At 33.0% G+C, this 15,635-nt stretch overlaps 2 protein-coding genes across 2 annotated transcripts; both read left to right on the forward strand.

Annotated features, from left to right (window-relative positions):
- The first annotated feature begins 7,516 nt into the window (after positions 1-7,516).
- LOC128160800 (uncharacterized) lies at positions 7,517-10,269 on the forward strand. Its single transcript, XM_052824126.1, has 4 exons — positions 7,517-7,585; positions 7,774-7,840; positions 7,938-8,035; positions 10,028-10,269. The coding sequence occupies exons 1-4, from the start codon at positions 7,567-7,569 to the stop codon at positions 10,267-10,269; spliced, it is 426 nt and encodes a 141-aa protein (XP_052680086.1). The 5' UTR covers positions 7,517-7,566.
- Positions 10,270-10,376: 107 nt separating this feature from the next.
- LOC128161561 (uncharacterized) lies at positions 10,377-14,075 on the forward strand. The gene is made up of 5 exons (XM_052824870.1): positions 10,377-10,385; positions 11,230-11,388; positions 11,617-11,737; positions 12,426-12,546; positions 12,777-14,075. The coding sequence occupies exons 2-5, from the start codon at positions 11,319-11,321 to the stop codon at positions 13,194-13,196; spliced, it is 732 nt and encodes a 243-aa protein (XP_052680830.1). The 5' UTR covers positions 10,377-10,385; positions 11,230-11,318; the 3' UTR covers positions 13,197-14,075.
- Positions 14,076-15,635: the final 1,560 nt, after the last annotated feature.

Below are 15,635 nucleotides of genomic sequence, written 5' to 3' on the forward strand. Positions count from 1 at the left end.
AACTAGATAATGTTTAAACACCGGATCAAAACGTGGCAGCTACATCTTTATATTTAAGAATTCGAGCCCGAGAAAGAAAAATCCCGTCCGACGCAGCGGACGGTCTGTGAAGAAGTGCTAAAAGATAACGCGAACGAATTAACTTGCTAATTGGGGGTTGCTGTTAATTAAGTTGTACTAGTAAGATAATTCGTAGTGAAAGTTTGTAGGGAAGATTGGCCCTGTAAAAGACCACATAAATAATCATGAATGTAAAAACTAATGGAAGTGAAATAAAGCAAAAGAACAAAACCGATTAAGGAAATAGCTAATAATTTGAATAAATAACATGATTAATAGTTTGTACATGGACCGAAAAAGATGAAGATGGTGATATTGCTACGAAAACAAATCAGTACTTAGTTGATGTTCATTTTGGTGAAGTCACTTAATTTGTTAATGCCGTCAGGGCGGAATGACTTCAGTCTATGCATCCAAAATTTTTCTTTGTTTTTTCTCTCCGCATCTGTCCAGTTAGGGTTGTGATCAATGACCAAAACCATCATGTCCTCCCATTTGTGATCATCTAAATTAAAATGTTCCCCGACGGGTTCTTTAATTTTTAGAACAAGTTCTAAAGCCACAATTAGGCAGAGGGTGTACCTAAGGGTCTGCCTAATGGTGGCTTTAGAACTTGTTCTGACACCAGATGTCTGTTGTGCAAACACAGCTCTGATGCAGACGACTTCTCTAGCCCCATTACTGGCCGTACTTACAAAATTTTCGCAAATACTTCTTGTCGTACGGACAATTGTGTATATCTCATCAATTGTAAATTTTGTCAGAAACAATACGTAGGGGAAACAGGAGACCTCCGCAGGCGCATCAATAATCATCGTTCCACCATCAAAACTAAGAAAATTAAAGAACCCGTCGGGGAACATTTTAATTTAGATGATCACAAATGGGAGGACATGATGGTTTTGGTCATTGATCACAACCCTAACTGGACAGATGCGGAGAGAAAAAACAAAGAAAAATTTTGGATGCATAGACTGAAGTCAGTCCGCCCTGACGGCATTAACAAATTAAGTGACTTCACCAAAATGAACATCAACTAAGTACTGATTTGTTTTCGTAGCAATATCACCATCTTCATCTTTTTCGGTCCATGTACAAACTATTAATCATGTTATTTATTCAAATTATTAGCTATTTCCTTAATCGGTTTTGTTCTTTTGCTTTATTTCACTTCCATTAGTTTTTACATTCATGATTATTTATGTGGTCTTTTACAGGGCCAATCTTCCCTACAAACTTTCACTACGAATTATCTTACTAGTACAACTTAATTAACAGCAACCCCCAATTAGCAAGTTAATTCGTTCGCGTTATCTTTCAGCACTTCTTCACAGACCGTCCGCTGCGTCGGACGGGATTTTTCTTTCTCGGGCTCGAATTCTTAAATATAAAGATGTAGCTGCCACGTTTTGATCCGGTGTTTAAACATTATCTAGTTTTTATATATTATTTAGTTTAGTTTAGTGCTAGTTTTGTAGATGTTTTTCTTCTTTCTTATGTAATTTTTATTTTGTTGTCCGGAAGAAGGGACGGGTTGTCCCGAAAATTTGACAATATTTTACTTTATTGTTCGTGTCGTTGGTTATTTTTAGTGCTTTATATATATATATATATATATATATATATATATATATATATATATATATATATATATATATATATATATATATATATATATATATATATATATATATATATATATATATATATATATCCTTTTAAGACCCCAAATAGCTATGATAGCTGAGCGGAACATAAACAATACAACATATACAACTTGAATAGTGGATTGGGTCGCGTATTATATCAATATACTTTGTGGGGAACTAAAGAAGAACCAGTATTCTAATTTAACTACCCACTGTAGGGAACCCACTGGCCAAAGGAGACATATGTGAGCATAGGTGCCCGAAAACTGAAGGAATTACCAAGTTCTAAGGCGGGTAGTAATGTCTGCTTTTCTCGCCCGTCTCTCGACGGCTATCTGGTATAAAAGCATGACCAGCACCAACATGTAGACAACCTTTTCGTTGCTCAAGATACAGGCACCAGCCTGAAGCATCCTTCACTTGGTTAGGAGGTGGATGTGGCACCGTAGCACCAGCAATTACCTAGCTGTTTAACCATACCACACCCAAACCCTCCCGATTACTTTTTCTGCATATATAGTAAATGCTGACCCCTGACCTAATATCTTTTAACTGAACAAATTGAGGGTATATATAAAGTCTACACCCTGCTTTAGTAGCAAATGGTAGGAAACAACAGGTTTTGAATCAGGATAAGTGATCAACTACCACTGTTAACTCACTCGTCCCGAACTCCCTATTTTATGCGACAATTTATATAATTTAACCCATTGTCATTGCACATATGGTAAGGATTTGAACTGTTTTGTGGTTGATGCGAATGATTCTGGGCTGCAGCTGAAGATCTACTGAGTAATACTAGTAAAGGACTTAGGATGTTTGTAAGGGACTCTTTAAAAGAAAAAGAAGAAACAGCAGCATTAATCATATAGACTACAATAAAAACATGAAATCCACAGCAACAATACTACTCAATATTGGGGGGGGGGGGTTATTCGCCCTGGAGAGATGAAATTGGTGTTGGTCCGGTTTTTTATAATGTTTAGCACGTTCCAAATTTACTTGAACGCCAAGGAGTAAACTTGTACGACTGTGGCTTGGTAATTAACATAACGCCAAACTTAATTAATTTTGTACTATTTGATACTTAATAATATGAGTTTGTTCTATTAACTTGCAACTGAGAGCTATTTAGTAGGCTAATATATAAGTGAATGGGTTGAACTTTACAAATTATAAACACTGGTGAACTCCCCAATCAAGCCATTGACATTGGGAAATATCCCCCAAAGTTTTCCTTTCTCCTATACTCAACGATGAATTTAAACCAAGAAGGGGGATCTATGATAACTCTTTAAAGCTTTTTTGCTCAAAATGAAATGAGAACATGAAAAATGTGTAACAATAAGCTCAGGTTAAAGCAGTCTTTTTTGCATTGCAGGCCTAGTAACTCTTTTGGAGGGTAGCAAGTTTGGCTGTTTTGTAGAAAAAGGTTGCAGGTTTTTGAGAATTGGTTGGTTCCCAAAGCGAGACATGTGGTTACCGTCAGGACAAAAATAATTAAATTCAATTCATTTGACTATATTATCATGGTTAAGATCTTTGGAGTATTCCTCCACTTGACCATCCAAGAACTTTTTCATAGTTTTGTTTATTTTAACCCTATCTTATTGAGTTTTGGTTCATCCCCAAAAGTGCATAATCCCAAAATCGTCTGAACAGCAAACATGACCAGACCAGTATTGTGTTTTACCAAAATTCACGGTATCTGTACGAGGTGAATTGTGCCGTATAACGTATTTGGAGGTTATACCGTTAGAAGTTGGACCATTTGACCCTACAAAAAAAACTAGTCAATCAGGAGGATACACTATATTTACCAAAGCTGCAATAGTTTCTTGGACGTGGTGCCACTGCAGTCCTTGCACACCATTCTCGCTGGCAGGTTAAAATAGATACCCCAAGCGTTGTGTCCGATTTCTATCCTATACCAGTAAGGGAAAGATAATCCGACTATCCAGTTGGAAACACCCGGAAATATAATTAAGAGTTAGCTTAGATCTTAATATTTGATAAGAAAACTCCAAATCATTCTCTTTATATAAGGGGAGAGGTTTTATTTAAAAAGAAAGTAAAACTTATAGGTACCAAAACACAAATGCTTTGATTGTTTCGTTATGTGACCCCATAGACCTATTTTTTTGGCCGAATATATGTTTCATACGAGTCTAAAATCCAACCTGTCCTGGTTTTTATCTGGCAAACTTAATCCCTTGTGATTTCCTTAGCATATAATGCAAATAGTTTATTGATTTCTTTAATATAATCTAAATGTAAATCTAAAAGAAAATGTTTAAGCATACAAAGAGCCTACATGTTGAACTTTTGAATGCGCCAAAATAAAATAAAATGAATCTGTGTATTGTAACATAAAACACGGATGCTGAAATAATTAAATGTTAGATAATTTTATATTTAATACACTTCCGGGATTTACCAAAACCGTTGGTTTTTTATGTATATTTTGTTTCCTTTGGCGATCAAAACGTCCTGTTACAATTAAGATTTAAGTGGAAACTATACCGTGGGAATATATACACCAATACATTGTGATAAAATACATAATTTTCAAAATGTATCGTGTCTGATCTCAAAAATTATATTTATATAATAGAATTGTGTTATGATTGTACTATGCCTCTGGCTCGAGCACCTTGTTTGAAATTCATGCTACTATTTAGGCTTAGTGCTCTAAATTTATTGTTATACTGTTATAATGCTGACTATTTTATACTGATGTAGATTGCTAAGTAGCTTGTTGTTTGAGTGCTGTCTAGTCCCTAAAATATTAATCGGAAAAGCAAGCGTTTGCTCTTTCAGCTAGTTAATTTGATTGTCTATTCATGACATAAGTTCATTAAATTCAGTACCATTACAAAAAATTAAATCAACCAACATCCGTTCGTTCCCCAAAATTGAAACACGACCATACAATTGACTGCTTTTATGTCTATTGGTTTCTATTGACCGTTGACGAAAAGCAACCATCAAAAGAATATAAATACAGAGAGTTTGTAAGATTCAGCTATCAGCTGCAGTGCAGGTGTTACCCGGTGTTCGAGGTTGTACACATTTAAACAGTGTAAAGCCCTTTTCACAATTGGTGCACGAGCAGAAGCGACTGAGTATTCGTGCAAACGATAAAATTAGATATGAATCGTAAACTGTTGCCAAAATAATCGCATTTGAAAAAAGTATATGTACGAAATTCGCACGATCTAAGCGAGCGTTGAGTGATGTAAACGCAATAAATCTTGCGATATATCTTCCGTCTACATGCGACTGTTGTGCAATGAAAGCGACTGTTGAAAGTTAATGCGATAGGATCGCGCGAGAGACCAGGTGATCGGACGATTGAACGTGCGCCAATGCGATTGGACTTGCGATCATACGTTCCATGGTACGAATGCTCGTGAGAGTCAGAGGGGGGATATATACTGCCCATTTCCGACGCTTTAGTACACATAGTTGAAAGCGAGAGAACATGCTGCACAAGAATAAAACAACGATGTAGTAGCATATATTATCATACCTCAATATGACTATTCCACAATATTGGATTGGTCTAGAAAGTCAGTTGACAGGGCGATTTCATAGGAATGAAAAAGCCAGGTATTATTAAATCAAAAATATTTAATCATTATGATTCTCTATATATCACAAAATCAACTAAACTATCTATGATTCGAAATTATGAAAGAAAAGAGAGACAGTAACAGAGTCAATAAAACAATCACGACGTTATTGCTTTGGAAAAGTCAAACAGTTTTTAGAAATCAACGTATTGTGTATAATCATATGTTGTTCGGTATAATAAAACGTTTATTGCATTAATGTTCAGGGATTAAAACTACGAAGATTTATTCCCCCAGAAAAAAAAAATTTTCATTGGGCGATACCCTCGGGAAATATGATTTTTCTTGGAGAAATAAATCTTCATATTCCCCTCACCTTCATGGAATTAATGTATATTGTTGAATTGTGGTCTGAAAGAGAGATGTTTATACAGGGTATATAGTTATGCTAGTGGCAAAGCATGGCATATTATTGATAAGTCGTGCAATGATAGTAAAAGGTTGCAAGAGAACATGAGACAGTCTCATGGTTGCACAATGTGCGCATAAACATCTGCGATTCATCTTACAACCTTTAAAAATCGTGCATCACTCCTGCGATTACACAAAACGTGTAAAACATTCGTACTAATGTTCGTGCGTTGCACTGTGATGATTTGGATCGGATTTGGTTGCGTCTGAATGGTGTGCATATCCACTATTTTGAGGAGACTTGATGCAAGCACTTAAACGCATACAAGGAATGCGAGAGTTCGTGCAGCGTATGCGAGAGCTTGTGCAACGCATGAGAGAGCTCGTGTGAAAATTCCGATCGCAAAGTGTTGTAAAGTGTTTGTGCGCCAATTGTGAAAGTGGCTTAAGTTATCGATTGAAAAAAAAAATCATGTTTAGTTCATAACATTATCAGTTAGATTTGATTCATGGATTGTTTCTGTTGTAACCATATTTTGTTAACAAAATCAAACAGTTTAACATGTAATTACATGGTGTATAAAATATCGTCATGGTTCCGGTAGGTACACGGAAACAGAGTGTATAAAGATTTACTAATAGCAGACTGTATAAAACTGATATATTGTTTTGTTTGTTATGAAAAATACAAATGTGATTAAAAGATAGGTATATTGTTCTCGAGATTTATTTTCATGAGAATACATTTAATTGTTTTATCAATGGTATCGTAATCATTACAGGAAGTGTAAACTTGTACGCCATTTTAAATCAATTGATAAAATTGAATTGAGATTCGGAACGAGATCTGATGAAACGTTGTAAACGGTTCCCACATATTTTGCTCTAAACACTTTGCACGTTTTGTCTGAAAAGCTGAGCAATGTACTCGAAATATGAATTCTAGCACTGAAGGCACACGCATTATGTAGTAGTGCGCTTCAAGATCTGTATCAAATTTAACGTCTATTTATTATGACAAATCTTTAAACTTTAAAGCGGCTATATTTCTTTTTTGTTTTAAGTTGAACTTCATAAATATATAGAGGGAGCATGAAACTTTATTTCAAACGTTGCAAACCATAATTTAACTCATTATGCATAGCTTCCACATAGACTGCTAAGGAACTATACAAAAGATGCACATGTAGATTTTACATGACACATTTTACATGATACATTTTACATGATTCTTAAAATTGATAATTATTTGAAAAAAGGGTACGTTGATTGTAGTTGTGAGTATTGCATCATGGATTGTATAATGTTGAAATTGGTTATCAAACTGTAAATCTTTTTTTCTTTTTTTTTTGACGAACGATACTTTTTGACCCGAACAAAGCAGATAAGAGAAAACCAATTACACCACAACTACTTAGCAATGTCACGTGACACCTGGGTTTTTTAAGTAATAAGAATAAACTGCTTAATATAGGGAACCGTTCGATGTGCACTGTTTTGTACTAAAATAAACATATTTTTGTAGAAAATATAGACAATATAAATATACTATGAAATAATTGAAATGTTGACACTAATGGACAATTATTCATAGTTGCTGTTTCTTGGTCTACATATGGAATAATTATATATTAAAGGTTTCAACACGTCGGGTGAGTATAATTGATAACGTCTTACATTAGACCTTATATTGGGTTGATTTATGAAATTAAACGATACTATTTTATTATATATATATATATATATATATATATATATATATATATATATATATATATATATATATATATATATATATTGTAGATTTTCCTATTACAGTATCAACTTCAGCCAAGACAAGTTGTCTTTGACATGGAAATGTTATCTATTGGATGACAATGTCGTCTTTCCGTAAGTTAGAATTGTTTTAAAATCATTAAAGTTAAAGAATTATACACATGTTAACTTGGTGTCGCTTGGTGTGTTAAGGCTTAAGTTTAAAAAAAATACAGTGAATTTTATGCGGACATCAATTTTTTGTTTTGCTAAAGATTTGTTTACTACTTTTTGATATTTTTCATTTCCTATTCATTTTATAGAATTTATAATCCTTTTTCTAATTGTGAGTGATATACCAGATTATGTCAAAACAGAAGAAAATACAAGGTTAGAAATTACATTAACAAGATTAATTCATCATTAATACAAATCAAAGTGTAATTATTCTAAGAATATAATCAATATATGTATTTTTGTGTTGCAGTGATTTCACATTTTTACACACTGAAAAAGCAAGCCCGTTGAATATAGAGGATTCCTGTTTTGACATCAATAAAGCGTCGGTAAACACAATGTATTTAGGTAGGTGGTAGATAAATTTTCTATAGATTCAGACATGTATAATGTTTATGTACGTTTATTTTGAAAATGCAAGCTTCAAGTATGGAAGAAAAGGATAAAATTAAAATTTAGCCAATACGTTAATCCAGGCAATTTATAATAAAGGCAAAATATGCTTAAAATCTGTGTGTTGTCAGTTAATCTCAATTTTATTTTAATACTTTATTACAATGCGTGAACAAAATTTAGAATAGATGATGTCAAATTGATTGAATTTAGTTAATTTTCTTCCACGAAAAATTGCCACGTGGATAGGTTAATAAAGCATATTGGCAAATGCGCGTCTTTTTATAACCGTAATATACAAAATCATTAAATTTAAGTACTGCCTTGAACCAGACCAAATTCTTTGTATTGTCCGTTTAAATAGATGGCAAAGCAATAAATCGGGTAGTACATTACTGCAACCTCGGTGCATTATCACACGAGGACTATTAATAGTTAACGTATAGATTTTAATATAAAATCAGATACATGTAGAACAACACCACCCTGCAGTTTCCACTAAACATATCAAGTGAAGACAAACCATCTCATTTTTATAAAAACTATTATTACCTAATCAAAGGAATTTTGTTGTTTTATTACACATTAAATATTTGCTTCTATTTTGAACTGCCGGTCAATAGACTGCGATCTATTAGACCGCCGGTCAATATACTGTGATCTATTGGACCGCCGGTCAATATACTGTGATCTATTGGACCGGCAACGTATTTCAGAACGCGGGAATGTTAATGTTACATCCTTTCGATAGTTCTCAGGGAATGTATATTCCTTTATATAGACGCTGTTTTTAATACTTAGTGACACCAAATTCAATGTTATCAAAAATGGAGTATCATATAATCTAAAGTTGATATAAGGTAAACGACTATTTAAAATCTAATGGGTTGAAGACTCCCCCTTCTTTGTGTAAACTAATATTAAAACGAGATGTTATAATGCATGCAACAGGTTTTGTGCATGCAAACGATGAAAAGAAAATCTGAGCGTATTGCATAATGGCACGAAAACCATCTGCAATATGCAAATTGTAAACCTCGAAAACTAAAAAAGGAATTAGGTAATAAAACAATTATTTCATGCTTGAACAGTCAATAGACCAGAATTTTTTCCCTTGGTGCAGGGAACAGCTCAGTATGATCTATTGCCCTCGGCCGTTGGCCTCGGGCAATAGATCATACTGAGCTGTTCCCTGCACCCCTGGAAAAATATTCTGGTCAATTGACTGCTCAAGCATTGAATAATTGTATACTGCTATAATCGTATATTTTACAAAATATACTGCTAAAATTCTGTATTCTTATTGATTATATAGTTATACGTCCGGTTAATAAAAAAAGTCCTTATAATTTTTACACAGTTTGACCGGCAAAGGGTTTGTTGCATCAAACCAACACAATGCAAAGGATATATACATGTACCAGCAAGACCTTTCAAATTAAGTATTGATACTTAAATGGAAGCTCAAAATATACGCTGTACTGTTGTTCTAGTCAGATTATTTTATAATAGACGACGACAGAGGAAAGCCCATCGAGAAATCAAAGCATGATATTCATAAAATTTATGTAGGTTTATGACAATATTCGATAATATTAACATATATTTTTCTATGGTTCAATTCTTAACAATCATATCAAAATACTTTAATATAAAGTTTTAAGATTCCTTGTAATTTTAATATGTTTACAAAACGCCATTCAAAACACGATATTCCACTTTCAGTCATGACGTCATCAATGGGTTCTCCGTATGTACGCAATACAATCTTATTTACAAAAAACATCGTCTTTGGCATTTTTTTGTTTTAAATAGATACAACATAACAACGATGTGTAACTAGCAGAATTACACTTAACTCAGATACCATATGCTTCCTTGCCACCCCTGCGCATATTTTATCAAGTTTTATAACATGTAATGATTTTAAAATTAATTGATTTTTAGGTATATCATCATTTGTAAATAAGAATACGTCATGCAAACCAGAAAATATTTTGTTAAGAGAGGTACAAAAATACATCATCCTTGACAAGCATCAGCGACAACTCTGTAGAACTAAAATAACTGTGTCTATCAAAAGCAGAAAAGGTGAAAAAGTCATTGAGGACCTGAAATATGCTTGCCAACATCTAGATGGAAATTCAACGATTTTCTTTCAATGTAAGATTTTCTTTTGTTCGGTTTGAATTAATAAAAATCAGTCGTGTTTTGAAATAAAAAAAATCAACAACAGAGAAATGGGTTTTTTTTTCAGATTGTTATGTCAATAGTTTCCCTGAAAATTTTAACACAACCACAGGTGGTAAGATATTAAAATATTAAAAATATTAAAGCAGGGTTTTTGTTTTTATTTGTTTTAAGGAGGCCGATTTGGGTTTTTTTGCGAAAAAACTACAATAGCATAACTCTTTATTTTTTAACCATATGTAATTTAAACCAACTCTAGTTTATATGCGAAGGTTCATGAAAATCGACCGTCTGGTTCTTTTAAGGGACCATCTCAAAATAGAGGTACATTTACTATAGGAATATATAGTAAACTTGTCATTTTCCGCACATCAAAGCAGTTTTAAAAAATACTACAATAGCTTTTTTTCTGAAATTGTTATATATGATTAGTAATATCATTTCCTACCTTATATGTAAAAAACACAAAATTCTACCGTCTGGTTTTTAGTGGGGGCCATCTCAAAATGTTAAAGTGCACCAAAATTTGCCATATATTTGGATCATCACGAATGATGATTGGTGTAATGGATTCATTCCAAAAATAAGGAAAATGTCCTCGAGGATAGCATCATTCTGTATATAAAATTTCAACAGCGTACAATTTTTACTTTTTCTTTTATGTTATTTCTTATAACGTACTCCTACAAAGCTTCATTTTATCATAACGTCATAAAAGCGCAGTGGTAATGTTCCCCTACCACACAAAGTAAAAATCGTGTTAAAAATAAAATTTCCTTTAAAAATCTAAATATTCTTATCTGTATTTTGTTTATTGTGTTCAATTTTATAAATGATATCGAAAAAAATTCATAAGAAGTATAAATCAACTGTATTATATTAGATTGCGCAAAAACATGCGCAATGCAAACTAAAGTCGGCCTCCTTAACTAACCTTCTAACTTTTTAAATTCATACAGGGGCTGGAGCTATTACTATTTTAACGTTTCCTACACGAAAACTAGGTGACCAAGGACATACATTCGAAATTTTGAGAGCTCAGTGCAACATGAAAGAATGGGAAGTGAAAAGATGTTTAGCAAACAAAATGCGAGAAATTAGTACTCTGCCCTCTACAGGTACAGAAAAGAATTTTTTTTCTTTCAAATTTCTATATTATGTCATCTGTTAAATAACCTTCGCTGGTGATAACAGATTGTCGGTGTCTTTTTACTCTTTTTTCAATCAAACCAAACATTTTACAAAGTAATAGATGAAGTGTGTTAATTAAATCATGGTTAGATAATATCGTTCGCTATTATTTTTTTGTAAATGTAATTATTGTTTCTTCCTTTACCTGGACTCAGACGAACTATCAACGCAGAAAGTGTTTGTCCAAGTAATAGTGGGAGGCTGTGTTGGGCTTATCGTGGGAATTTTGTCAACAACATTTGTATGCGTTTGTATCTACAAGCATTATCAAAGCAGGTATTTGTTTTCAAAGCTGTCTTTTTAATAAACATTTGTCGCATAGATCCACTCTAAGGACTGCAAAATTTCAATTTAATTGTCCGTGGTACATCACTGAATTCTAAACGGGTATTTTTGAATCGGAAAGGTCAATTGATTAACCGCGCACCTTGCAGGAAACAAAAAGGCATGACGTCACAGAGCAGTACGCCATTTAGAAATATATTGCGCAACTCTGTTCCTTGCACAAGTCAACTTATCCCTGGAATCAATACTCCACTTGGTGATCTTTAAAGCATTTTTTATTTATTTGTCACAGCTTTTTGATCTGCAAGTTTTATCTTCAACCTCAAGTATTGAGCAGGGTGACGAGTGACTATATCTCAGAGCGGTGTAACTGCTTATCTGAACACATTTCCCTCCAATTAAACCCTGATAAGTTTAATCATACAACCAAGAATCAAAGACCAAGTGGTTGTTACAGGGTTGCTTATGGCGCGTCAGGCCGTGAAACAAACTTTTCAAAGACAAATTGTTCTAATGATAATGATAAGGACAACTTGTATGTCTGTCTCTGTCTCTGTCTCGGTCTGTCTGTCTGTCTGTCTGTCTGTCTGTCTGTCTCTCTCTCTCTCTCTCTCTCTCTCTCTCTCTCTCTCGTTGCTAATGCAGTATTGTTAATCTTTGTTTTCATTTTATCTTGCAGAATAATAAATAATGGTTTAATTTCAAAATCAAAGATTCATCGCATGACTGGAACCAAACAAATGTTTTTTATTCATTCAAAGGATGATGAAATTGTACATGATGATATTTTGGACATCCAGGTTTGTTTGTGCTTTCATTTCAATTTACAGTGTATACATTTGTTGTTACGGATCAATTTGAAATGATTTCTACCAAAATAAATCAGCTTACATTGAAATAATAGTAAGGTTTACGAAGGACTGTTAAAAAAGGCTTTCGGCATATATAATGTTAAAGGGTGGATAAAACCGCATATATAGATATATTTATATTTGATATAACTGACTATATAATTGTAATTTCGTCTTAGGATCCTTCCAAAAATAAAGAAATACTACACAGTGAGATCAACGTTATTAATCACAACGACTTTCAAGACTTGCAATATACTGAAAGTACAAGTACCTATGAAAATGAAATTGACACAGTCCTATTTGATAAAATTCTTATATCATCAAAAGAATATGAAACAAGAAATGAACCATCGGAAATGTACATGTACGAAGATTTTTCAAAAGAGGACAATTGTGCTTCGACAAGCACAACAGATGAGAATCGTTTGAAAAGTGAAACAGTTACGGTTGACATCCAAGACCATGCCACGGGTATGACAATGGCTAGAACATTACAAACAGAAAACAATCAGCAACTTGCTACGTATGAAGAACCTGCTAGTTGGTCGAAAGCCAAAAGCTTTCTAGACGTTAAGCCGGATACCAATGCTGCGTAGGCCTTCAACGGTGATTCTGAAAACCTAAAATATTATAATAACCATATTTCACTAGAGATGGTAAGAAAGCATCCAGCGACTATACATTGTCTTAAGGTCAGCCTCTCCTATAGCGAGATATTGTGATAGGGAGGGTATATATTAAAACCATGCTGATCTTAGCCTATTTTTTGTACTTATCCGTATAATTCATACAAATGCTGTTTATATTATTTATAAGGGAACACGTGTATCGACGCAGTTATATGACGATGTCCAAAGATAAGCATTCGATGTTTACGTAAACAGTATGATTTGATAAAGAATAGTATAGAATGTAGGAAAAATCAAATATAATAATTGCTATATCAAACATTAAACATATTTCATATAATTAAAAAAAGAATGAAAAAAGAAACGTTAATTAATTGAAAAAAGAAAAAAAATGGTTGATCCAATAAATTAAATACTCGGGTTCAATAATTTAAAGGTATAATTCTTTATCCACGTTATAAATACATTTACAATAAAAACGATCTATTATTAATGTACATATTGCTAAACTCGCGAAGGTTTTTCTGGCATATCAGAATTTTACTTTACCCTACACTACTGTTAAATAATTTCCAATGTTTTATTTATAACAATAATATTCTTTTATTCTTAAACTTCAATTGTTATATTAATTTCATTCTTTTTTGTTTGATGAAGGTGTCATACACGTAAATAGATAAATGAAAGATAGAGTTACCTCCTATTTCTTATGAAATTTGATCTGTACTGGTTTACTATTAGATACATTTTTATTACATCATTTGGAAACGCGAAATACCACAGTGGTTTGTAAATATCCCTCTTAAATACATACCTGACAAGCACTAAAGTTAATTTGTGTAAAATCCAAACATACTCAGTTTTTGGGGTTTTTTTATGTCATAGAGATACATGTATTATTAAAATGACAAACCGTATATTCGCAAATGGTATCATAAGACACATCATATATGTATTTTGTGTTTGTGTAATGAATTACTGAATGAAATGAAATAAACAGCGCAACATCATTTTGCATGTTACTGGAATTAAAAGGTGTAACCACTTTGTAGTGGCTTGCTTGACCCAAGGGAATCTAATAACATTCATTTGATAATATCTCACGTAAGAGTCTTTCTCATCTCCAAGCGTTGGTTTTTAAAGGTTCCGCTTAATAATTATGGTTATTTAAACAATGCATTTGGCAAAGTAAAAGATATACGAAGTAATTCCTCCTAAAAGATAACAAGTATTCCTTTTAAATGAATGATCGGCAATAATGATATATGGATACCTAGAAGCAATCAACATGATTATTTTGATGTAAAATAATAAAGAAAGTACTGTATGTTTACAAAATATAGAATATTTTGAATCTGTACACCATAATTTCATCATTTTAAACTGTCAACAAATTCAATTTTGAAATAAATTGGGGAAAGCCGTTCGAAAACTCATTGCCTAGTTTTATAGTTTTAACGTATTTATTGAATGTTAATATACCTTTTTCTTCGTCTTCAGATTACTAGGTAGGGCTCTTCAAAGAGCATTAACACGTATACAAAGAAAGAGTTGATTTAAAATAATACATGCGACTGAAAAACATTGAATGCCATTGTAACTTGCTATTGAGGTCGCATTATAACGTAACCTTGTTTATAAATCAAGTCGTCTTCCTAGCTACTATTATGCAACATCAATAAATCGAGGTCAGTTCATTGAGCATTTTCTTATGATCGAGGTCAGTTCATCGAGGTCAACTGCATTTCTGAATGAATCTTTCGATCGAAATTCTTACGCGAGAGACAAAATGTGCATTCTTGAATTAACAGGTCAAACTGTATGTAATGTATGTTGCATCTTTTAATGTAAATGAATTGAAATAAAACTTAGTAAAATGTAATATAAATACTAAACCAAAGCTTCAAGAACTACTTAATATGCAAGTGAAAAGTGTGCGCACGTGGAAGCATTTGCCGGATGCCTCATTTGGACACAACAATGATCGGCCGAAGCCGATCACAAAAATATTAGGTCCCGAACGCAAAAAAAACAACCGCCAACCGTCCAACTACCGCTGCCCGGTCACTGTAAAGTCTTTTAGAACTGATCTTGTTGTATAACATTTGACATTCATTTTTGAAGATATCGATGCTTAGAGCGTACCTAGATTCATTCAATGGTACGTATAGTTACTTTGTTCTTAAATAATATCTCTTGAAAGAAAAAAAAATATCTGAATGTCTGTTAACAGTTATACTTGTATTTCTGAGAAGTGATTTGTTAGTAATACATGTGTATCTTTCACAGATTGTTGATCAAAATGACATGCAGACGACAGATGTGTCGTTGATTTGTAAATATACTTCACTTGTTTCTCAGAAAATGTATAAAGGTGAGGAATGTTCTCGGAAAAGTACATCGAGA

The sequence above is a fragment of the Crassostrea angulata genome, chromosome 8 (assembly GCF_025612915.1).
Source record: "Crassostrea angulata isolate pt1a10 chromosome 8, ASM2561291v2, whole genome shotgun sequence".
Classification (NCBI taxonomy): domain Eukaryota; kingdom Metazoa; phylum Mollusca; class Bivalvia; order Ostreida; family Ostreidae; genus Magallana; species Magallana angulata.

What these genes read in the sequence shown, in the direction of transcription:
- LOC128160800 (XM_052824126.1), top strand. An exon ending in AAAACAGAAGAAAATACAAG is followed by an intron (nt 7,841 to 7,937) that starts GTTAGAAATTAC and finishes TTTGTGTTGCAG; the next exon opens with TGATTTCACATTTTTACACA. An exon ending in GGTAAACACAATGTATTTAG is followed by an intron (nt 8,036 to 10,027) that starts GTAGGTGGTAGA and finishes ATTGATTTTTAG; the next exon opens with GTATATCATCATTTGTAAAT.
- LOC128161561 (XM_052824870.1), top strand. Translation starts at nt 11,319, where the DNA reads ATGAAAGAATGGGAAGTGAAAAGATGTTTAGCAAACAAAATGCGAGAA. An exon ending in TAGTACTCTGCCCTCTACAG is followed by an intron (nt 11,389 to 11,616) that starts GTACAGAAAAGA and finishes ACCTGGACTCAG; the next exon opens with ACGAACTATCAACGCAGAAA. An exon ending in ATGATATTTTGGACATCCAG is followed by an intron (nt 12,547 to 12,776) that starts GTTTGTTTGTGC and finishes ATTTCGTCTTAG; the next exon opens with GATCCTTCCAAAAATAAAGA.